Source organism: Orycteropus afer, unplaced genomic scaffold, assembly GCF_000298275.1.
Source record: "Orycteropus afer afer isolate SDZICR_OR568_19922 unplaced genomic scaffold, OryAfe1.0 scaffold00032, whole genome shotgun sequence".
NCBI classification, from domain to species: Eukaryota; Metazoa; Chordata; class Mammalia; order Tubulidentata; family Orycteropodidae; genus Orycteropus; species Orycteropus afer.
This window is the reverse complement of record NW_006921619.1, coordinates 6,922,977-6,947,699: the sequence shown is the minus strand read 5'-3', so window position 1 is coordinate 6,947,699 and position 24,723 is coordinate 6,922,977. Positions and strand designations below refer to the sequence as shown.

General features: G+C 53.8%; 1 protein-coding gene across 1 annotated transcript; it reads right to left on the bottom strand.

Moving 5' to 3' along the window:
- Window positions 1–5,429: 5,429 nt before the first annotated feature.
- Window positions 5,430–24,707, bottom strand: EPHB3 (EPH receptor B3). Its single transcript, XM_007935957.2, has 16 exons — window positions 24,620–24,707; window positions 15,857–15,921; window positions 13,591–14,263; window positions 11,119–11,274; window positions 9,983–10,333; window positions 9,585–9,709; window positions 9,239–9,398; window positions 9,057–9,165; window positions 8,702–8,754; window positions 7,463–7,585; window positions 7,125–7,372; window positions 6,437–6,652; window positions 6,176–6,325; window positions 5,893–6,086; window positions 5,633–5,788; window positions 5,430–5,538 (listed from the first exon to the last, which is right to left on the bottom strand). The coding sequence occupies exons 2-16, from the start codon at window positions 15,911–15,913 to the stop codon at window positions 5,430–5,432; spliced, it is 2,880 nt and encodes a 959-aa protein (XP_007934148.1). The 5' UTR covers window positions 15,914–15,921; window positions 24,620–24,707.
- Window positions 24,708–24,723: the final 16 nt, after the last annotated feature.

Genomic DNA, 24,723 nt, shown 5'->3' with positions numbered 1-24,723 from the left:
GCAATCTACTTCTGTAGAGATACTGCCTTGGAAACCCAAGGAGGAGTTGCTATGAGTTGAATTGACTGGACTGCAGTGAGTTTGGTTTGGTTTTTTTAGTTGTTGTGTGCCATCAAGTCGCACTCGACTCATAGCAACCCCTCCTTGGGTTTCTGAGGCAGTATCACTACGGAAGTATCCTCCTCTAAACTGGAAGTATCCTTCTCTAAACTGGAAGTATCCTCCTCTAAACTGTGCCTACCTCTAGGGAGTGGATGCTATGGCTAGTTCATCCCCAGTCCCTTACACTGGAACCAGCAACAAATAAATGTATTCTGAATACATGAATGAAGGAGGGAGAAAGAAATGGAAGGAAGAGGATCTGACACCAAAAGGTTAAAGAGACCCTTATGGTAATGGGGGCCCCAGCTCCCTCTGCTGGGCATCAAATGACAGATTAGAGGGCCCCTAGCCCTACCCAAAACTAGTTCAGCTCCCTGGAGCTCTCGTTCCTCACAACACTCTACTTTTCGTATCATTTACCTCCACTGTGATTATATACATTTCTTTGTATGGTAATTTAAATACCATCTGTGCCCCTAAACTTCAGGCTCTTTGAAGCAGTGGCCATCTCTATTCTTGTTAATCACAATATCCTCAGTGTCCAGTATGATACAGTACCTGGCACAAAGTATATACCTGGTACATATTTGAAGAATAAATAAATGATGAAGGGAAAGCCCCCCCACCACACACACACTACCACCCACAGGCCTAGGACCAATGCTAAGGGGAGAAATGCAGAATCCAAGCTCCCTTGCAACTTGTTGGATTCTCTACCCCTTAATGAGCTTCTGCACCCTCAATGCCTTCAAACCGCCCAGATCCCAACAGCCCTACCCAGAAACCAGCCCTAGGCCCAGACCAAACCTGTAGCAAAATGTCCAGCATCCCCATGGGTGGACCTGTTTCTTTGCTCCCTTAGCTCCCCCACCCCTGTCTAGCCTTGTGAGAGCCCCTGACTTCTCCCTTACAGACACTTGAAGGGTGTTGAAGGATTTCCTGAAATGCTTTGGTTTATTCAGTCCCTACTAGACACAAACACTATTTAGCATCTTCATGTCTGTTTCTATATTTTATTTAAACGTAGTAATAAAAATAGCAGCCACCATTTTTGAACACTTACTATGATCCCAGCACATACTTTACACGTATTAACTGATTTAATGTTCATAACAATCTCATGAGGTAGGTATGATTATGAGGCAAGGAGAGGTTAAACAATCTAGGTCACAGGCTGGGAAACGGAAGAGCTGGGCTTTGAACCCAGGTCTGCCAATACTCTTAATCTCTAGCCCTTCTACTGCACCACTCTGCCTAGTTGCCCCAGTTTTTCCAGTTACTAACCCGGAGTCAGGAGCTCTGGTGGTGCAGTGGCTATGGCATTCGTCTTCTAACCAAAAGTTGGCAGTTCAAACCCACCAGGCACTCTTTGGGAAAGGCAGTCTGCTTCCATAAAGATTTACACCTGTGGAAACCCTATGGGGCAGTTCTGGTCTATGCAATAGGGTCACTATGAGTCGGAATCAACTCAGTGGCAGTGGGTGGGTGATCCAGAGTCTGGTCATTCAGATTTAGAACCAAGGGCTAGATGCCTGTTCCTGGGGCCAAACTGAAAGAGAGAGATATGGTCAGGGGCTAATCGCAGGCTAGAGCAGTTTATTCTCCCTGTTGTTGTTGTTATTTGCCGTCGAGTCGGCCCCAACTCATAGCGACCCCTCCTTGGGTTTCCGAGGCAGTATCACTACTGAAGTAGGATTGCCCAACCTTCCTTCCGAGGAGTGGCTGGTGGGTTTGAACCGCCAGCCGTCTGGTTAGCAGGCAAGTGTCTTAGCCACTATGCTACCAGAGCTCCTTAGTCATCCCTATTTCCTGAACTCAGGCAAAAATCCAGGCAAGAAATGGGTTCTTTGGGGCTGCAGCTGCCCCTTTGGGCAGGTAGGATAAGGCAAGTGAGGGGGAGCTGTTCCACTCTACTTCTCTCTCCCCTACTATGTCAGAGATCTAATTATCTGCCCCCAAGAGTTATAGTCAACCAAGACAGGACAGAGTAGGTGCCCTCATTCTTCTGTCCTGACCATGGGCCCACCCCTCTTTGCAATCCTGCTTAGGGGTCTGAAGATTCATTTTAGGTCTTTCAAATGAAATACACCGTTAGCTGGGTTAGCACACCCCCCCCGCCCCCGCAACCATGCCTTCCAGGAGATGCCTTCTCCCACCTCATCTCAGTCTTAGGGAGCTCTGAGGGTACATGGGTTGGAGGTGGCACTGGGGGGAGGGTCTTTGACTGAAAAGATGTGGCAGCATAAGGGAGGCGGTTTGGGGGTATGGTGTGGGTGTAGCTTTGGACAAGTGTAGCACGCCCCTCTCTGCTGCTTCTGCAGGTGAGTGGAAGGAGAGAGGTGCATCTGGAGTGATGAGAGGACATCTTGATACAAGTGGAGGGAGGTATATGTGGTGGACTGCACAAGGCATATGCGAGGTCTTTATGCACCCGGAATTTGGGGCTTAAGATGCCTCTCCAGATTCTCAGCCTTGGGTATACCTACCAAGTGGCCTCTACATTGTTCCGTTCCAGATGTTCAATGTCTACAATCCCGCCCTCCTTGTGGACCCAGAAGGGGGCGATGTCTCAGTTCTTCGGTGGAGCCCCCACCTCAGCGTCTCAGCGCTCCCGGCCCAAACTCTCACGTTGAAGGTCATAGTGATAGGATAGGATAGTGAGGGGGTCACCCCAGGTGACATGGGCCACAGGCTCTTAACCGACCCTGAGCCCCAGAAGCAGGAAGTGGACACTTGAGCAGTAGCTTGGAGCGCCCCCTCCCCCCTTTATCTGAGCCCTCAGCTGGGAATGCAGCGCTGGGCGTGCAGGACACCACTCAGCACCCCTCCTCTCCCCGGCCATCCGAAACACCTCTCGTTGTTGACAGCTCCGGCGCCTAGGCCCAGGGCGACCTCGGCCGGCGCACTGTCATCTCCCTCGACAGAGCCCTTCCCTCGTCCTCAACTGATAGAAAGGCAACCTCGGCGGAGGAGCTCAGTCCATCTCCATTCCTGAAGCCCGGGGAGACGAAGAGGGCCAAAGCCTGCCGGGCGCCCCTCCCCCGGGCCCCGCTACTGCAGCGCGGCGCTGGGCTCCGTGGGGGGAATATTAAGGAGAGGGCGCCGCGGAGGGCGGGGACGGCCTTGGGAGCCCGCGCCGCGCCCTGGGCTGTCAGCCGCGCAAGGGCCGCTCTCCGCCAGGCCGCCGCGGTCCCGGGTGCGCCACGTAGCCGGCTGCCGGCGGCTGCTGCTCAGCCTCACTGGGCCTTGTTCCCTGGACCTGAAGTAGCCTCCCCTTGCTTCCTGGCCTGCAGATTCCCGCCAACCCCCAGGCGTCCCCCCTTTAATTATTTAAAATTCTTCTACGAAGCTCCACTCTGCCTGGAACAGTCTGAGAGATGTAATGTGACGCGTCAACCTCGACATCTATAGCACATTATCCACGCCCCTCCATCTGCGGGTCCCGCTCAACGACCCCACTCCCTAACTTAGGAGGTGTAGATACCTTGAAAACCTGTTGCTGGCCCTGAAAGGTTTACAGCTCAAGGGCCCTCCTGACACTTGGAAAACAACTGCACTTGTCTCCCCACCCCCACACCACTCTCTCCCCCGCTTGTTACAGCGCCTGTCCAGGCGGCCTCTGAGACACCCCCACGCTTTCTCCTTTGACATTTCCAGAAGCTGTTTTCCTAACCCTCTCCCTGGTTCTCGTTATTTATCCTCCGTCTTGGGGTGGGAATCCCAGCCCCGGGCCTCACTTACTGGCTCAGCGACTTTGGGTAAGTTATTTAACCTCTCCCTTTCCTCCTGTGAAAAAGGAGAAAAAAATATTTCCTTCACTGGCTGAGCTGTTGTGAGATTAAATACGATCTGCAGGATAAATGGAGCATTTAGCCCTTCTATATAGTCAGCGCTCAATAAAGAGTAGCCACTCTTCTGGCCTGGGGCTTGGTAGGAGTTGGCCTCCCTCACGGAACACATCTTAACATTAGTGGGCTCTTATCCCGTTTGTCCTTAGCCACGTGACCCTGGGAACTGACCAACCCCCTCTCCTCTCAGAGACAATAGGTGTGAAAAGACTGTCTGTTACCAGGCTCAAGTGTCAGCACTCCCCCTCCCCCAAGAAGGAAGGAGCTCTCAGCTAGTTTGCTCTTCTTTGTGACTGCCCCACAGGAGTCCTGAGGGCACAGTGGTTAAAGCATTTGGCTGCTAACCAAAAGGTTGGTGGTTCAAATCCACCAGCCACGCTCCTCGGGAGAAAGACTCGATCTGCTTTAGTAAATATTTACAACTTCGGGAAACCTATGGGGCAGTTCTACTTTGTCCTACAGGGTCGCTATGAGGCAGAATTGACATGATGGCAATGGATTTGGTGAGATCCTCCCACCCTGGGAGGTTTGTTAGAAGCTCAAAGAAATGAGGCCAAAGCACGAAAGGAGTTGAGCCTAGATAGGCCTGGATTTGGTCTCCCAGTGATTCCAGGGAGTTCTGAAGGCCTAGGGGCCCAAGGTTGTGAACCTGAGACATCAGGAAATCCTGCCTTGGGAGGTAGAATGAGAAGGGGGTCAGAGAATCATCTTATTGCCTTTATTCCGCTGGTGGTCCAGCTGCCCCACTGTAGGGCACAGGGCCAAGCTTTTACACGCTCACTCATACTTATTGTGCAGGCCAGTGCGTGCACGCTTACACACACACACACACACACACACACATATACACATACATCCGATCTCTGGCTCTGAGAGTCTCTGTGGGGCAAGGGCTGCTCCTCAGCCTGCCCCTGCCTGCCCTTTTATGACAGCACCAAGGACAGGGGTGGGGGCAGGGCCCTCAGCCCCCAGAACAACAGTCCCTGTGCAAACTGGAGGTGCCAGCTGGCTTTGGGGTAGAGGGGTCACATTTCCCCATTCCTGGAGTCCCCTTCTCCAGTTCCTGAGGGAGGGACTGCTTTCTGCCTACCTGGGGTGGGGACAGACCCCTGCCAGGGCTGGGCCCTGTGGAACCCAGGCTTATCCCCCCCACTGACCCCACCAGGACTTCCAGCACTGAAGCATAGCCAAGTCTGAGGTTGTGGGGATCCCCCACTGGAGAGCAGAACGACCTGGGCCCCAAAAGGTCTGGAGAGGGGTTAGCACCTCCTCTCCTAATCCATCTTCAATATGAAGAGGTTTGGGGCAAACTTCCTGGGGAGGGAGCACAGGCCTGGAGAAGTCCTAGTTGGGGCTCTTCCCAAACTTCCATCTTCTGGACACAGCCTAAAGCCAGGCATCCGAGAGTCCCAAAGTCCAGCTGGCTGGTCAGAGTCTCTGCGCAGTCCTTGGGGGGCACCCACCCATGGAAGTCGAGTGTCAGACCTGCACAGGCAGCGTCTGGTTCATCTGCAGCCTCATGTCCTGGATACTGCTGAGGATCTTCTTCTGGTGGCCCGCCAAGGTGACCCCAATCCGCAGCAGGTCTCTGCAGGATAGACCAAGGGCAGGGTCAGTCCCTCTCCTAACACCTCACCTCTGGCCCCAAATCGGAGCCCATGCTTTGCCCCTGAGGCACTCACTCTGCAGTCATCTGGGCCACTAGGTCAAAGGATGCAAACCCCGCACTGATGAAGCTTTCTTTGTACCGCCCCATCTTAATGGCATCCAGCCAGTCGCCAACTGTTGTGAAGGTTGTGTAATCTGGGACTGTGCGGTCTAGGAGAGGCTGTGACATGCTGTGGTGAGAAGAGAGAGATTTGGTGAGTCCTGAGGGCAGCAGGGGAAGCAGGGGCAGGGCTGCTGGCTCCAGAGCAGAGAGGGAGGACAGACAGGTACTGACCCAGACTGTGCACTGGCGATGACCTTGAGGCTGGCAGCATTGCGGATGAGCTTGTCGAGGGTGTTAACAATCTGGGAGAACTTGGGCCTGAGGTTCCGGTCCCGCACCCAGCAGTCCAACATGAGCTGGTGCAGTGCTGTGGGGCAGTCCATGGGTGGGGGCAGCCGGTAATCCTGCTCCACAGCATTGATGACCTGGCCGAGGGCAGGGAACCAGAGTAAGGCACCACTTGGCTCCCCAGCAAGCTCCCACCCACTAATTGCTCTGGCTCGGCCTCACTCACATCCTGGTTGCTCATGTCCCAATAGGGTCGCTCTCCGTAGCTCATAACTTCCCACATGACGATTCCATAGCTCCAGACATCACTAGCAGAAGTGAACTTCCGATAGGCTATGGCCTCTGGGGCAGTCCAGCGAATGGGGATCTTCCCGCCCTGGTATGGGGGGCACACTCCCTTCACCCTGTGACTCAGGGCTGGTTCCCAGCCCCAAGCCCCTGCCTGGTTGGTCCCACCCCCAGTCTCCCTCCCGGCTACTTCTTGTACCAGGGAGCTGGTGTAGGTGGGATCGGAGGGGTCATCCTCCAGGAAGCGGGAGAGGCCGAAGTCAGAGACTTTGCAGACTAGGTTGCTATTGACAAGGATATTGCGGGCAGCCAGGTCACGGTGCACGTAGTTCATCTCAGACAGGTACTTCATGCCAGCAGCAATGCCCCGCAACATGCCCACCAGCTGGATGACTGTGAACTGCCCGTCGTTGAGCTGCAGTAAATGAGCAGGCTCAGTGGCCCATCCTCTCCCTCCTGGCCCCAGGCCTATGGCCTGCCTGCCTGCCCACCTTCTCCTTGCAGACAGATGGGAGAGACCAGGCCTCATCTCTCCCTGCAACTATGTCCAGAGTATATGAAGAGTAAGGATGCTGCCCTATTATTTTCCAGGCATTTTGTAGACATCTCAATTCATCCTCATGAGGATCCAATAGCTCTCCCTACTTGCATTTTACATCAAGGTAGCTTAGATTCAGAGAAGTTAAGTAACTTGCCTGAGGTCACATAGGCAGTAAGGGGGAGAGTTAGCATGTGAACTCTGGCTCTAAAGGGCTGGCTGTTTCCCTGTACCATGCCACTTCAGTAAATATATGTGGACTTGGATTGGGTCAGTCTGACTTGTATGAGTGATGGCTGGCCTGACCCTGTTCTCTCAGGGAGGGAGAGTCGTTGGAGTTAGTTCTTACCCGGAGGAAGGAGTCCAGAGCGCAGTTCTCCATGAATTCAGTGAGGATCATCACTGGCCGACTTTTGGTGACCACACCTTCCAGCCGGATGATGTTGGGGTGGTCAAACTGACCCATGATGGAGGCCTCACTCAGGAAGTCCCGCCGCTGCCTCTCAGTGTAGCCCACCTTCAGTGTCTTGATGGCCACAAACACCTCCCGGCGGCCAGGCTGTTTCAGGCGACCCCGACACACTTCCCCAAACTCCCCTAAAGGGCATAGGACACAAGCTATTTCTGGGTATCGCCCCTCTACCCAGCCCCCCTCAGCCCTCTCCTACAGAGCCCCAGGGGACTCACCAGCTCCAATCACCTCCTCAATCTTGACGCATGACACATCAATCTCCTTGGCAAACTCCCGAACAGCTTCGTTAGGGTCCTCATAGGTGAAAGGGTCGATATAGACCTTCATGCCAGGAGCAACTAGAGGCAGAAGAGGGGGGCATGATGACAGAGCTTCAGGTCAGGAACTGTAATGGAACTCCTCAAGCCTCATAGTCAGGCTCTAGGACACTGCTCCCCCCATCCCCCAGACTCTTCCCACAAACCCCCGACATGGGAGCACATTCAGCAACCTCCCTGAAAAGCTGGCCCCATATAAGGCTTCCCTTCTTACTCTTCCTTCACCCTCATCTCTCATCACATCAAACTTCTCTCAGATGCAAGCCTCCCTTCATTCCCACTGCCCCTGACCTTGTCCAGGCCTTCAACACTCAGACTATTGCAATAGCCTCCCAGCTGGGCTGCCTGCCTCTGGACAGCTTTTCCCACCAATCTATCCTGCATACCACTGTCTTCCTAAAACAATACTTCCATTGTATTACTCCCCAGTTTGAAAGCTTTTCCTATTACCTATGGTGGATTCATGTCCAAACTTCTCTGCTCGCCTTTCACGACCCTCCAAGGACTGGCCGCAACTACCCAGCCTTGCCTCCCAGCAGCTGTCAAACCAGTCTTTTCACTGCCCCCACAGTTGGGCACTCTCCCCACCCCACCCACCACCTTCCAGTGGCTCGTCTAGCCAGGAATGCTCTCCCTAACCTCTCTAAGCTCTGCTCATCCTGCCTGGCTCAGCTCAGCACAAGCTCACCTCCTCCAGGAAGCCTTCTTCTTTTCTGAACTCTCCCTGCCCTTCATAACAGGAACACCTGGCTTAATGCTTAACTGTTCTCTAATCGTTTCCTGTGTATATATATCTTGTCTTTCTCATAGGACTAACTGCTTTTAGGGCAGGGGTCATGTCTCATTCATCTCTGGAGCTAGCACCAGAGTACCTGGAGTGAGGAGGGGGCTCAGAATACCTGGAATGAGGTATAGACTCAGGGTTCCTGGGATGAGGTATGGAGTATTAGAGTAAGGAGGGGCTCAGAGCATCTGGAGTCAAAAGGGGGCTCAGGAAGTGGCACTTGATTGGAAGCAGGAGGGAACTTCCAGAGTGTGCTCTTAAGGAATGAAGGCCAAGGACGGAAGAGGGTGTCTCTAAGCCCTGCAGGGGGGCCTGGGGAGCTTTGGGAGGTTGGGTTGAGGAGACAAACTCACTGTATTGCTGCAGCTTCTCCGTGTACTCCGAATCAGAGCTGTGCCGCTGTTTCCTAGTGGAGCGTGGGCAGAGGGAGGACTGAGACAAGTTCTACAGCTCCCCTTACCCCGGGCTCAAAGGATGGTGGAGAGAGCACAGCTGTTACAGAAGCCAGTGGGACTCCAGCAAGGGACTCAGTGGGCTTGATCTCTGAGGGAATGTGCCAGTAGATTCAGGCAACAGGGGACAAGATAAAGGACGAAAGCATGGACTAGAGAGGGCCCATCCAGCAAGAAGAGACTGGGACCAGGGAGGCTCTGGGTTGCTAAAGGGAAATCTAATCAGCCACGGGAGTAGCCTTGGGGCTGGGAGTACCTGAGGCAGATAACAGCAATGACCACGATAGCCACCAGGAAGACGAGCCCTGCCGTGGCTGAACCCACAATGAGGGGGAGCTGCTCATGGAGCTGCTGGGCACCAGAGCCTGGAGACAAGAGGGATTGGTCAGGGGAGGGATAGTAAATATGGACTGGGGCAATGACGGGAGAGCTATGTACCTCTCTCACTTGTGGTCTCAAACTCAGCTGGGTGGCTGTACTGCCCATAGCCAGCCACTGTGCGGGCCCGGACCTGGACCACATAGCGGGCATCAGGCCGCAGCCCATCCAGCTGCACAGAGTTCTTCTGGCTGGTCACAGTGGAGGCGATGCCCTCACTCTGCAATGGCAAGTGGAAGGAGGCATCCTCAGTAGCTGAGGCCACCCAGTCCCTGCCTACACCCGGGCCTGCTCCATAGCTCCCTCAGCATCCAAGGCCTTACTCTATAGGCCCCTACACCATTTGGAGGTGATCTTCTTGTCCCAGCTCAGCCCAGGGCCTCCTCCTGCCCCTTGAGATGCTCACCTTCTCAAAGTACTTCATCTCGTAGTCCAGGATAACTCCATTGGGCCTCTCTGGGGGGGCCCAGGACAGGGTCAGGCTGCTGCCTGAGCTGCTGTGCAGGTGTAGTGTAGGCACTTCGGACGGGGCTAGGGGAAGAGCAGGGGCTCATCAGGGGCTCCTCAGGTGCTGACATCCTTCCAGAGGACCCAGTTCCTATGGGACCCCTGGTGGTCCCTTGGCAGATCCCGAGAAGCTGTCCCAGGCAACCTCCAGCTCTATCCATGGGGAGATGACCCAAGTCCCACCCTCCTGTGCCTCCCTGTCAGTCAGGCAGTCGGACAGGAAGTCCCACCCTCCTGTGCCTCCCTGTCAGTCAGGCAGTCGGACAGGAAGTCCCACCCTCCTGTGCCCCTCCTCACCAGCCTGGTTGGTGGTGATATTCACAGATGCATAGCGAGGGGGCAGGGGGCTCTTGCCCGAGACACCGTTGACAGCCTGCACCTCAAAGGTATAGCGTGTATGGGCCAGCAGATGGCTGATGTGGACCCGGCGTTCTGTCAGGCCCAGCTGCCGAGGCACAAACTCCACATTGTCATCACAGCGGGAGCAGGTTGAGGGCCCCCCGGCCCCAAGGCCCCCCCGACACTTCTTGCAGATGACATTGTACAGGAGGTCATCTCGGCCACCCAGGTCCCGAGGTTCGCTCCACTCAAGGATCAGTGAAGTCTCATTCACATTGGAGATAACTCCCCGCGGGGGAGATGGCACCGCTGTAGGGAAGGTGAAGAGAGAGGCAGTGAGCTGGGGGACTGAGGGCCACCTTCTGCCCCAAGTTTCTGAACACTCCAAGCTGCTTCCTACCTCCTTGCCTTTGCTTCTGATAGTAAGCAGAACACCTTCCTGACTTTGTCACCTGGCAGACTCTTATTTGTCCTTCAAGGCTCAACTTGAGATGTCATCTCTTGGAAGCATTCCTTGATTCAACCTTTTCCCATCCTCTGCATTTAATACCACAATCCCTGGGCATCCCTCTAGCTCAGCACTTACCAGTTTTATAGTCATTACCAGTTTTAACATCTGTTTCCCCCACCAAGTTGTGACTCCTTTAGGATAATGACTCTGTCTTATTCTCTTCCACATCCCTGGCACCTGGAGCAATGCCTGGTACACCAAAGGCCAGAGCAGGGAGAAAGCGGGACACCAGGCTGCCCCAGGGATGTGAGGCCCCTCCATGGTGAGAGATGGGCCAGAAGGGCAGCTGTTCTATACAAGGAAGGAGCACTGGGCTAGAAGGCCCCAGCTGGTTCCTGATCCTGACTATGACCTAGTAGGAGCTTAGCCTGGTCGGAGCTCTGAGCCGGCTAAGCTAGTTTCTGGCTTAGGGGTGGTTGCTTCCTAGCTGTGCCATCTTGAGCACAACATCTAACCTCAGTTTAGATGCCTCAGTTTCCCTATCCAGAAAATAAGGATTTTATAGTGATGGTTTCAGCCCTTCCAGACATAGCCCCTGCGGGTAGGCCTGGAGTGGGATGGCATGAGGATGGAGTTCACTCACTGGTACAGGCATTGTCTGCAGAGTCCGAGTCTGCACGGTAGAAGTTATTGTGACAGGTACAGATGCTGGCAGCTGGCGAGGTGGTACGGCTGTTGGGTGGGCAAGGGAGGCAGGGCCCCTCTCCCTGCTTTGCCTTATAGCTCCCAGGAGGACAGGCTGCGGGGGAGGGGGATTGGGGGGAGAAGAAGATGGCGGGGCTCACATCTCCTTCTCCTCCCAGCCCTGCAGACACCAATCTTCCACACCTCCATGAGAATCTGGTCCTTCCCCAGCCTATTTCTTAGCCCCTCCACCTCCTAGACTGTGAGGGCAATGCTAAGATTGCTTAACTCCACCTACAGCCACAAAAGGCCCTTTTGCCCCATGGAAACCCCATGTCAGCAGATTCCTCCCCGCCCTTGCCCCCCACCCCCACCCCAACCCTGGGGCCTCCTGGAGGAAGACGTCAGCCCCATCACCTGGACAGCCTGGGCTTGTTGAGGCAGGGAAGAAAGAGAGGAGGAGGAAGAGGAGGAGTTAGGGGAAAGACCACCAGCAGATGGGTAGTATACCCTGTACTCAGCTGTGACACCCCCACCCCTCCCCGAAGCACTAGGATAATCATTCCTGAGGACCCTCAAGGACACCTCTCAAATACCCAGAGGTGGGGCCTTGGCCTCAGAGTTTCCCAGCCAATCTTTGTCCCCACCCACTGGGAGCAGGGTAGGTAGCTCCTTTCTGCCCTTGGGCAGGGGTGGGGTCTGAGGAGGGGTGAGAAAAAGAGGGAAAGAAGTGGGCAGGAAGGCTAGGGTCACCTGGAGTTCAGAGGCCCCAAAGGTAGCCCAGAGCTCATTGCCTGAATACCCTCTTCCCTGATTTCTTTTCCTGCTGTCTCCATTGGCCCTTGAATGTGAGTTCTGTAGATTGACCATACCTTGGGTGGCCATACAATTTGTTATTCAAACTGGAATATTTTGAGAGTGAAAGGGGACACAAGATAATGGGCATAAATCAGGATTGTCTTGGACAAACGAAGCACATTGCCAACCTATCCATATATGACTACCCCTGGGGGGGTGGCGTCACCCAGAGTGTGGAATGCCCAGAGCTGAGGATGTACCCTCTCTGGGGTTCAATCTTCTGTCCCCTACTAAGGTGATATTCCTTCCTAGCTCTTTTGAACCAGTGGGGGAGGGGGTAGAGGCCAGGCTAGCCTGGTTGCTATGGGAACCCGCATGCATTTCCTGCTAGGGACCTGCAGAGTGTTAGCCCCTCTTCAGGCTGTCAGGCTCATCACCCCCACTCCGTTTCTCCACTTAGGGAGAGGAAGTCTCAGGCAGGTTCCCATAGAGAAGTGGAGAGGGGCTGGGCAAGGCACTAGTCACATTAACAGGACAACACTGGGCCTCACAGCCAGGTTGAAGCTGCCCAGTCCCCTCACTCCTTGGGCCACAGTAAGAGCTTTCTTCCACTCCTCAGAGTTACAAGCTACTTGCCCCAGGTTACAGAATCATGGCGGACAAGGCCCTCAGCACCTTCTCCTCAAGGTAGGACACCAGACTAGGTTCAACTCTAACACTTCCTGTGTATGTGGCCTTCAGTACAGAACCTCAGTTTCCTTTTTGGCAAAATAGAGGTGATAACTGGAATCCACCTGACAAAGTTGGGGTAAGGCTCAAAGGAGAGAATCCTATGTGACTGGGTTTTATAACTGGAAAGTATAGTACTAGGTGAGGTCTTAGGGGTCTCAGCAGACCACGAGAGGCAAGTCACCTAACCTCCTCATGTCTGATATAAGGACAAAATCATCCCAATCCCCTGTGCACCCCAGAGCTACTGAGATGCATGGTTAACACTTACATGGTTTTCATGCTTGCCCTCTGCCAGGCACTGTTCTAAGGGCTTTCCATGCACTGATTCACTTAAGCCTCACTACAGCCCTTCGAAGTAATCGGCATTATTGTCCCCTTTTTACATGTGAGAAAACTGAGGTTCAAATTGTTAAATAACTTGCCCACAGGTCACAGAGGTGTTAAGTAGCAGAGCCAGGACTTCAGGGCCTGGGCTCTGAAGTATGTATACTGCCTCAAGGAGCAAATGAGACCCCAAGGTAAGAGGGCCAAGTAAGATGTACCCACACCCTTGGGCCCATCTAGTACTCCTGGGGCACACTGTATGCTTGGGGTGGGGAAAGTGGCCCTCTCTGCCAGCCTCCTGAGTCCCTGAGCAGGTTCAGCAGGTGTCTGCTTATCAAGAATTTTCTGCCTCTTTTCCTCTCTCTTTAATTTCATATTTTCCTCTTATTGCCTTCTGCCTCGTTTCTGATTATCTTCGTATTTCATATCCTCCCTGTCACATCTCTCCTCATTTTCTCTGCACCTGATACCCATTCTTCCATTTCCTCCCTCCACCCTCGACTTCATGCCGGGGTGGACAGGTGGCTGTGGCCCAGACCCTTCCCTCCCACCCTTTCCCAGACCAGTCCCCACTCACAGCGGCACTGGGTCTCCTTGGCGGCTGGCTCATGACCGGTGGCACAGGTGCAGGCACCCACGGGCACCATCCACTCCCCATCACCATTGCAGTACAGCTTGAGGGGCACTGACACCTCCACAGCATTAGGGACGCAGGTGCCAGGGGCAATGACCAGTGAGGTGGGCTCGGCTCCAGTGAGGGTCTCAGGGAAGAGTGCAAAGCCTGCGATGGTGGACGCGCACTTCTTGTAGAAGGCACGCACAGAGATGAGCGACATGCAGGCACCCTGGTCCTGGAAGGCCAGGTAGAAACCAGCTTTGGAAAGTGGCCCAAAGCTGCGCACCTTGGTGTTCACGCGGCCAGCATCAAGCCGTGAGAAGCTCTCATCAGGTGCAATGGTGTCCACCTTCACATAGGGGTTCTCCATCCAGAAGGGGGTGGAGGCTGAGGCCACGTCACTGTCAGCCTCATAATAGAAGAGGTTGAAGGTCTCCTTGCAGGAGCCAGGGATGTTGGGAATGCTGTTGCAGTCACGTACAGTGAACTTGAGCTCCACATAGACGCGTTGTACATCCCGCCGCCAGATGAACCCCGTGCGAAGCCAGTTGTTCTGGCTAGACTCACGCACATTACATACCTGGTACGTGCGGATAGGGTTCATAGCCTCATCATAGCCACTCACTTCTTCCCACTGTGCATGGACCAAGTGAAAAAGAGTGAGCTCTAACATTTGCAAAGTGCTTACCACATGCCCAGATCTACTATGTTGTTGTTGTTGTTATGTGTTGTCAAGTCGGACCTGACTCATAGCGACCCCTCCTCCTTGGGTTTCCGAGGCAGTATCACTACGAAAGTAGATTGCCCCATCTTCCTTCCGAGGAAGGAAGGGTTTGAACTGGCTGGTGGGTTTGAACCGCCAGCCTTCTGGTTAGCGGTCAAGTGCCTTAGGCACTGCGCTATCAGAGCTCCTCAGATCTATTATACTTACTTCATATACAGACTCTGGAGTGAAACTCAGAAACCAAAAGCCAAACTCACTGCCATCAAGTCAATTCCGACTCACAGCAAACCCCATTGGGTTTCCAAGGCTATAAATCTTTATGGAAGCAGACTGCCTCTTCTTTCTTCCACGCAGCAGCTAGTGGGTTTGAACCACCAACCTTTTGGTTAGCAGGCAAATGCCTTAACTATTACTATATGGGTTCAAACGCAGCTCTCTGCTTGCTGTGTAAGTTACTTAACCTCTCTGTGCCTCTATTTCTCCCATTTGTAACGTGGAGATAAAAATGCTACCAGCCACATAGAGATATGTAAAGAATAAATTACTTTATATGAAAAAAAAAAAAAAACCACTAGAACTGGGCTGGGATGGGCAAGTACTAAATGAGTATTACCAAACCAAAAACCAAACCCACTGCCATCGAGTTGACTCCGACTCACAGCAACCCCCTCTGGGTTTCCAAGGCAGTAAATCTTTATGGAAGTAGACTGCCCAGTCTCCCTTCCGTGGAGTGGCTGGTGGGTGGTGGGTTTGAACTGCCAAACTTCTGGTTAGCAATCAAATGCCTTAGGCACTATTGCCACCAGAGTTCCTAATATGAGTATTAATTATGATATTTATTATCTTTATGCTTCAGTTTCCTCCTCTGTAAAATAGGGCTGATTGGAATTAAATGAGGCTATGCAATATTAAATCAGGACCTGTAGGCTGAAGGTGAGGATGAGGTGTGCCACCCTGCCCCACTGTTTTAGAGCTCAGTGCAGGCATGAAAGCAATCCAAGGAGGTAACTAAGATATTTTAGAGAAGTCACAACTACAGAAATCTAATGGTCAAGAAATAGAATACCAGAGAGGTAAAGGACTTACTCAAAGTCACACAGCAAGTTAGAGATCTGGAACCAATTTTTCTTGATTCCCAAGCCAGTGATCTTTCCAGGGACCCAGGAAATAGGGAGATGATCAGGACAGGCATATGAAGGGCTGTCAGCATGAGAGGGATGGGCACAGGCTGAAAACAGGCTGAGAGGTTAGCAGAAGAAAAATGGGATAAATATGGTGTGTGTGTAAGGCAGCAGGCAGAAGAGTGAGAGATAAAAACACCCATAGAGAAGGACCATCAGGCAAGAAGGAAGATGACAGCTGAAGAAGATAGGAGATGTCAAAGGGGTGAGGGCAACAGGCAGAGGGCAACAGGCCCTGGGAAGGTGAGGAGGGACTGGCATGGGGAAGTAAGAGGTGGCCTTGCTGGCAACCCATGCTCAGGAGATGGTGGGAAGGTCTTACCCCACTTTCTGGATGAGATGTCCATGCCAACTCAGATGTTACCCATTTAGTATCCATGAGGGTTTCTGGAGGAACAAGAGAAGAAAAAGGTCAGGGACTAAGTTCAGGATGGGGAGAAAGGTCACCTAGAAAAGGCAAGGACACAGGAGGCCGATTCCCACCAGTACCCACTCCCCCAGGCCCCCCTGCCCTGGAGGAGGCCCTGAGCCAGCCCCAGAGATGTCACAGCCCCAGAGATGTCAGGTCAGGCCAGCTGGGGTGGGTGTCTGCTGCTGACTGACCCCAGGCCTGGGTTAATGAGGCAGGAGCGAAGGCCGGTTCACACACCTACAGGCTCTGCTAATCTCCACACAAAGGGGCCAGCAGGTCCTTTATCCTGGAACAAAGGGCTGTGTGCTTCAGCCCCTGCTGCCCTGGCCTCCTCTGACTCCATTCCCAGCACAAAGGCCCAGTCCCACACACTGCCTTGGTAAGGGGGGCCAGTTAGCCAGAGCCAGTTTCCACTCTCATCTCCCACTCAACCACCCAAGAGGGATGGGGAAGAAATTCTTGAGGAGTTGTGTGGGAACCAAGACCCAGAACCAGCTCCGGGAGAGCTAGTTCAGTTCTTACGGCAATCCTTGGAAGAAGGTACTGTTTTGTTACACCTCTGTTATAGATGAGAAAACTGATGGCCAGATAAAAATACATATACTGTGTTTTTGCATATAATGCACTATGTAAATAATGCATCAAGCTTGAATAGGAATTTAACTTGACAGGGAGTTGTGCCTAACAAAAACCTTATAACGTGTTATTTGTGTAAAATTACCTGCAGCAAAGTCTATCTGACTCCAACTCTTAGCCCTTAACCAGGACCCTCTGCCTTCCAGATGCCCCAGTATAACATGGGGATAGAGAAAGCCTGGGAAATTCCTGTGCATCCCTTAAGTCCCAACCACACTATCACCTCCTCCAGGAAGTCTTCACCTACCCCCAAGTCAGGATTTGGAAGTGTTTCTATGTGCACACAGGATAGGGGCTTTGTCACAGTACTAATCTTGGGTTCCTTTTCCCCTTGCTGGGACATAAGGAGGGGCCCATTCATGTTTCTCACATAAAGTAGCTCTCCTAGGAACCTGGTCCTGGACTCTAACTGATCAGTTCTGCTCTCTGAAAGTCCATCTTGACCCCAAACTCTGATCTAGGAGTAGGAAAGGGAATAAAGAGATGCCAGCTTCTTTCTTGTAGCCTGGAGACAGTGCAGCCAGCAGTTCTCCCCCCAACACTGCACTGGAATTAGGCAAGGTCTCTACATTACCAGTGGTGCAGGCTGGGGTGGGGTGTGGGGTGTGTAGGAGTAGAAAGACCCAGACCCCACAGGCTCCCGGGTTTGCCGCTTTGCCTGATGCTTTCACTGGTTTCCGTGTAAGTCTGGGTTTGAGTGGAGGAACTTGGAGCACCCAGCCGGTGGAAGAAGCAGCTGTGGCCCCGGGCCCCCTTGTGAGGCCGATGGCAGGGTGTCAACCATGCACTACTAGGAGTGGGGCTCCCTCTCCTCCTCCTGCAGTAGCACCTGGTCCCTAGAGGACCCGGCTGCAGGATGAGCTATCCCAGCCTTGTCTGTGGCCTGACAGCACCTCTGGCAGACAGACAGACAAGGGGAAAGGAAGCAGAGATGGGCAGAGAAGGGCGGGGTAGAGGCGGAGCTGAGCAGGGGCCCTCAGGAGGCGGATGGGTGGGCGGGCACAGAGATGGAGGGATGTGGGAGCAGGCTGGCTGGGACCAGACAGCCGGGATGGCCGGCGGCGGACTACAAAAGGCAGTGAGATGGAGAGACAAGGAGACCAAGGAGACGGAGACAGAGACAGAAAGGGAGGTTGCCAAGTGGCCTCTTCCCCAGCCAGCAGCTGGAGTATTCCTGTCCCTGGGATCCATCCGAGCCAAGAGCGCCCCCTCCCCCGCGCCAGCCCCGTCAGTCCGCCTGCTTGTCTGCCCGCCCGCCCGCTACCCGCTAAAGCAAGCAAGGGCTCCCACCGCTCCCGCGCGCTGCCTCCCTCCTCCTGCTCCCTCACTTCCTTCTGCTCAGCCAGTGCCAAACCCATCTGGAACTGTTTAAACCCAAATATTCAGCCCCCTCCCCCCTCCAGCCAGATTCCTCCACAGTTTAAAACAAGCCCAGCGCTCAGAGGAGGCGGGCGGGCAGGAGGGAGGGAGGCTCTTCATTTCTGTTTAATTTCTGGGGAGTGAGAGAGGGAGGGGATCGCCTTGGCCATCGCTCAGCCTTGGCCATCGCTCAATCTCGGCACATTTTTCCCATTAATGAGGAGAGGACTTGGATTTCGAGTCATGTGTGCCTGAGGAAGGGCTCCGGTCACCCTGATGGAGAAGGGGGGCTTGCTCTTGGTTTCCTCACTTCTCTAGGGTCAGAGGATGGGTCTGCTCCCTTCAGCCTGCCCAAGCACAAGAGGAAAGGCAAGTATCTATTCAGACCCCTAGGTGCCACCTCCAGCTGTAAGCAGCCTCAGGCGAGCTCTTGCCTGGGCAGGGAAGGACAGGTTGGTGAGGGAGTCACAGAACCCTTTCCAACTGAACCCACTCCTCTCCTCTGTGTGTGTGGCAAGTGCATGTACATACACATGCTGGGGCAAAGGATATGAGGGACAGGGACAAAGGAGGAATGAGGGAGCCATCTCCGAACTCCCCCAGCTGCCTACTGCACCCTCCATCCCTCGGCCCCACCATGTGGCTGTTGGAGGGAGACCAGGGAAGAGGCAGGCCACCCTCCAGAAATAGGGGCCTGTCAGGCAGGAACCCCAACAGCCTCTTAAAGCCAGCAGAGAAGTGGGTGCAAGGCCTGGGTCTTTTTGGGGCTCAGGCTTCAATGCTCACAAGTGAATGAAGCAACACTGCTTTCAGGTTTCCACAAGGCCACAGAAAGCAGCCACGTGGCAGCAGCTGGGTGGCTCTTGCCTGTGTGCACAAACACACAGATGTACACACAGCACCCAGTTCTCAGTGGCTGGGCTCATTCCTCACCACTGGGGCAAATTGACAAGTCAACACATATGGTGAACAAAAACACACAAAGCCACAGCCGCCCACAGACACACATAAGCTTCATACACAGTACTAGCTTGTCTTTCTTAGACACACGGATGCATATGATACAAACAGATTAGTCTTCTTTAGACATTCATATACAGTGAATCTTTCTCACACGCAGATTTGGCTCACCTTAGGTAAAAGCTCACTCTTACATTCTTCTGTCATATATACAGATATCCCGAGACATATGCATACACAGAGGGTAGACACACTCAACAGTACATTCTTCTTACACACTCAATTGCACATACAATTGCCAGCCACAAGTCAGAGTCTTGAGTGTAGTCAAGTGCAAACATAAGCACCCGGTTTCCCTGTATAACCTCGATGACATGCTCTTACACAGTAATACACCGACTACAATCAGCTGCCCAATTGCAATGTGACACACCACGGCTACCACAGGGGCATGCAGACACAGTGTATCAATAGCTAGAGTTTGTGTAAAGCCTCAGCGTGTACCCTCCATGCACATGCACCACACCACACACATACACACACACACACACACACACTGCAAGTACGTTCTCTCTGTGGCATGAGTATTCAAGTGAGGTGGAGGTAGGCCTGGGAAAAAGGAAGGCCCCTCAAGTAGGTCTCTGGTCACCTTCCTGCCCCCAACTGTGTGGTGCCTCTTCCTCAGGCAGGGAAGCCACACAGGCCACTCTTGTAAGAAAGCAAGGTGTTGAGGCAGCCTTGGGCAGGGGCAGGGGCACAGGGAAGGACAGAGGGGTGGCCAGGAAACAGCAAGCCCTAGACCAGCTTCCTGTTGCCCTAGCTCAGGCAGGAGATGTCAGTCAGGTCACAAGGCTAGGGGTGGAGCAGGGGCATGAAGATGATTCTGGGAGTGGCTGGGTGCAGCCTCGCAGGTACAGCCCCTGCCCAAGCAGCAGGCCATTTCCCTGCCAGCACACCGGCACTGTCCCAAGCACCCATGAGCCCTTGAGGAGAGGGTAGCAACAGGAAGAGATTTGGCCCCAGGTGCTATGGGTAACACTCTTCCACACATAAGCTGGAAGCCCAGCATGAGGACACCGAGGACACCCTGGCCCATGTCTGAGGGCTTCATTGGGCCACCCTGATGCAGGGGCATCAGATGAAAGCTTGCCCTGCCTTCATGAAGGGCCACATAGGTTCACGGGGCTGCCAGACCCCATATCACCCCTTGCCCTAGGAGAAAAAGTATCATAAAGATCCAGAGAACCAAAAAAGTCTAGAGACAGAAGCAGAAACTGCCAGCCCAAACTCCAGACCAGTTGCTTTGAGGTGGCAGGAAAGGTCTTGCTCCAGGGCTGGGCCAAGAGAGTGTACAGGGGCAGGAGGAGACCCTGGAGGCCTGGGAAGAGGGAGAAAATTCATGCACCTCTGTAGTTGGTTTCCCTGCCATGGGTTCCCTACCTCAGCCAACCAACCCAAGGGAGCTGTTTCTCCTGTCCTTCCCCACCCATCCCCATGTGTCATTGTATATACACATGGGTACTAGCCTTCACACAGAGTGTCAGCCCGAGGAGAAGGGGGTCTTGGGGGGACCCTGCCATGAGGCCTGGAAGGTCTGCTTTCCAAGGCTCTCACCCAGGCCCCCTCTCTCAGCTCCCATGTCTGAGAAGGAAGAGAGGGGAGGGGAGCATCTCAGAAAAGAGAACACATTTTGTTTCTCATTCTTCCCCTCAGATCATGAGGATTTATAATTAAATAAACCTGAGAGGGAAGAGAAGGGAGGAAGAAGCACAAGGCAGGGAGCCCAAATGCCTCTATACTCATCTATGCCCCACACCCCAGACCTAGCCCTGCCAGCCAGCCACAAGGATGTACGGGCAGCTAGACCCTACATGAGCTCTTCCCTGGAGTTCTGGCCACAATGGGTCTGGCCAGGGCCTGAGAGCAGAATGTAATGGAAGGGCCCTGCCTGGGGCTTGCTCTTGGGACAGGGGGCCTCTCCCACCCATCAGGTGCCCAGCTGTACCCAGTCCTAGTCTTCTCCCACCCCACCAGCTGCCCAATCCCGACAAACCAGTTTGACTCAGCACAACAGGCAGAGCTACAATTTTCAAACTATGCAGGCCTGGTGATTCAGCCTCTTCGTGCTGTTTAATTAGTGTAAGGCTGGGTGGCGGAGGCCCTGCCCATGGCAGCTTTGGCTTTAGCTTGCTGCCTGGGAGGCCACTGTGTCAGTGGCAGTGGCGGCAGCAGTAGCTCTGGCTAAAGGGAGGGCAATGACAAGCAAACTGGTTCCCCCAAATACCTGCCACTGTCCCTCCTTGGCAGCTCTGAAATGCCAGCTCATGACAAACAAGGATGTGGTGGGGGTGGGGGTACCAGAAGCAACTCAAACAAGTGAACAAGCCACAATATGCCAGGCCTGTGGACCTCTTTTAGCTACCATCCTTCGGTGGTCACGCTGCTGCCTCTGAGAAAGAGAGGGTCTCACATACTCCCTCTTACCCTTAGTGGTCATTTCCACTGCTGCAGCAACTCAGCTAGCACATCTTAGCTGGGAGGGGGGACCGTGCTGCTCCCCACGTCCCTTAGGATCTGGTGACTGTCTCTCCTTTTGCAAAATGGTCTGTTTGCAGCAGAGACCTCCTCATCTTATCTCAGGTATAAGAGGCCCCAAGGGCCAGACCCCTTTCCTCACCTTACATCTCATTCCTAGTCCACTTACAGTACTAGACCTCACTCCCCCACCCATTCATGGTCCTGAAAGAGAGAAGGATTGTGGCTTTGGGGAGCTGAGAGTCATTATTCAAAAGGAAAGTGAGGGACAGGGTGGCCCTGTTTCCCTGTGTCTGTGGGTAAATCTGAGGGTAATGTGTGTGTGAGGGGTTTTTAAATCAATCAGAGGACAAGGGAAGAGTGTTTCTTCAGTCAGAGGATAAAGAAGGGGCCCAGACCCACCCACCTAGAAAATCAGAGTTCTTTGGATGCAGTCTTGGTGAACCCCAAGTGTGCAGGGATGGATAGAATCAGGTGCTAGACATCATCTAACCAGTGGGCACATGAGGGGCAACACAGCCCCCACCCCAGGCACCCCAGGCCTAACTGTAGTGGCCCCCAGATGCAGAGAGCCAAAAGGCTGCCCTAGGCCAAGGGCAAACAAAATTCTAGCAAAGCTAATAAGGCTGGAGTGACAAGGAGGCTAGACATCTACCCAGAAAGCTTGGGGGCTGAACAGATGTTTAGTGCTAAGGGTCCTGCATAGCCTTGCCCTCTGTTCACAGCCCAAGACTCTGGAAGTCCACCCATTCTACCCTTCGAACTCAAGAATGGGGAAGGGAGGGCAGGCTGGAGTCAGGGAACAGCTGCACAGGGACCGTGCTCTCCTCCCATCATTTCCCTCCCTCGAATTGTAGGGAGACAGAGAGAAAGAGAGGAGACAATTTCTCCCCCAACCTCAGACCAACCTTATGGGAGGCCCTTCCCTCTCCCATCGTTTCTTTTTCTACCCTCCTGGACACAGGCACACACCAGAGCCAAAATCCTCACAGTTTCACTTCTTGGGCTCCCCAGGGAGTAGACCCTAGGGTATTAAAAACGCTAATCCTTGAATAACAATGACTATGTGCTAAGAACTTTACACGTATTAACAATCCTTTCCTCGTAACAACCAATGAGGTTGGTACTATTACGATCCCCATTTCAGAAGGAGGGAGGACTGGAGGATCTTGGCCAGGGTCAGCACCCCAGGGCATCTCTCTCTCTCACAAACTGAAGACCAAAGGGTTTAAGATATGGCAGATTTGAAGGAGTTGGTGTTGGTAGTCCAGAAGCTAAAAGTCACAATTGGAAGGCAATACGACTTCCTAGAGGCAGCCCCACGGTGGCTGCCACAGTTTATTTGCATTCTGCCTCCTGGTCAGCCCCTCAGCTCCTTGGCCTGAAGGCCTGGACACCAGCTTCCAGCTAGGAACCGGCTACAGTCAGGCATGTTGTGAGATTGGAAAGGATCGGAAGCATTGGAAGGACTGGAAGAATTATGAAGGGATGAGGAGGAAGGGAGAGAGGAAGAAGGGGTGAGCCTCCCTAGGTAGCCCTTGCTCACCTGACCAAACCACACCCCCCATTCCACTCTGAGCACCAGCACCCACCACACCCACAACAAGGGCCCTGGGGCCTAGCACACACAGGTGACATGCAGCCGTGTGAGTGTGTAAGTGTGTGTATGCTGGTGTAGCCTCTTCCAGGCCAAGACTCAGGAACAGACCTGGGAATAGGCTCCCTGGTTCACACCCTTAAGGCAATCAACAACAAAACCCCACACTGTTTTCTCATGCCTGTGATACTATCACATACATGTGAATGCATGTGAGTGTGTGCGAGTGTGGGTGTGAGCTCGGTGTGTCTGTCTCAATCTGCATGTGTCCACTGGTGTGAATCAATCTGTCAGCACCAGTGGACTCAGAGATAAAAGGGGATGAGGGGATCATAGGAACCTTTCTTCCCTGGAGAAAAATAGAAAGCACCAGAAGACACCTTTCTCTCTGAACTGTGTTCAGTTTTCCTTTCAACCTTTAAGTTTACCAATCGGAAACATAGGAGCAAATCCAGTTACACAGAGTTGAATTTATTGTTCCTAAACTACAAAAGTGACTAGGTTTGTTAGAGGTGCCTAAAAAAAAAAAAAAAATCTGCCTATATTCCAATTTCTTCCACATTTTTGTGGTATCTCCCTCCCCTTCTCCCCATTAAGGAAGGTTCCAACCCCCCCCCCCCCATTTAATGGCTGCAAAATTTTTGTAAAAGCTGTGTGAAACTCCGTTGTTTGTCATCTGTGTCGTTGCTCTGTCCCCTATAGGTTTGTGTCAGGTGGCGTGTGTGTGAACTCTCCCACCAGAGCCAATAACACTCGGGGCTGTTCATCCAACTAGAGTCTTTTGAAGTTAGAGCTACCCCCTCAGCAGTCTTGGCAGGTTTCACACAACCCACTGGGAAGCCGGGCCTTTTCCCTCCTGTCGGTGAGTAACGCACCGGGCTCCGGCGCTATCTGGGGCGAACCCTACTACTTCAGGGGTTCACTGGAGACCCGAGCACTCCAGGGGTCTCCTGCTGGAAGGAAAGGGCTGAGCCCGAGGAGGGGCAGAGCTGGGTGCAACGCCCGCGCACACCACACCTGATGTGTATTTGGGGCTCGGTAAACCATAAACAATAACCTGCCCTCGCTTCTCCACCCCCACAGCCATCCCCTGACAAAGCGGGGTGCAAGCATTCACACTCTCACAGTTAACTCCAACGGGCTCCTAACCAGCGGCCGCCCCCCAACCTGGGAGTCCGGCGTCGCCCCACCCGCGACAGCCTCGCAGCAGTCTCGGAGCCCCCTACTTTTTCGTGCGTCGACTACACTTCTTCACCTCTCAGAGGTGCGGAGGACTCCGCTTCTCTGCCGTGAGCGCAGGGTCCTCACATAAAATCTCATGGAGGCTCTGTGACTTTCGGGGACCCTCATCCTGTGCCGAGCTGTCCACACCCAGTAACCACCGGCCTGGGAGCGAGCTCGAACCTCCTGGGCCGCTCCAGGGGCGTCTTCCCAACACATCGTCCGGCCCCTGGAGTGGACGCCAACTGGGGAGCCTCCTCCGACGTGCGCTCCACCCGCACGGACCCGCACCGCGGGCCCTGTACGCCCGGCTCTGGCGACCTCGGCACCCTACCCCATCGGACGCGTCCCCCGACGCCGCTCACCTTCCAGCGCCCGGCAGCCGGAGGGCAGCAGCAGCAGCAGCAGCGGAGGAAGCAGCAGCAGGAGCCCCGGCGGCAGCGGCGGCGGCGGCGGCGGCGGCGGGCGG

Coding starts and splice junctions, on each gene's coding strand:
- EPHB3 (XM_007935957.2), bottom strand. CDS start 15,913: ATGGATACTAAATGGGTAACATCTGAGTTGGCATGGACATCTCATCCA. Junction 6,653..7,124: donor CTCTGGACTCCTTCCTCCGG/GTAAGAACTAAC, acceptor CATTTACTGCAG/CTCAACGACGGGCAGTTCAC. Junction 6,326..6,436: donor CCACCTACACCAGCTCCCTG/GTACAAGAAGTA, acceptor CCCCCATACCAG/GGCGGGAAGATCCCCATTCG.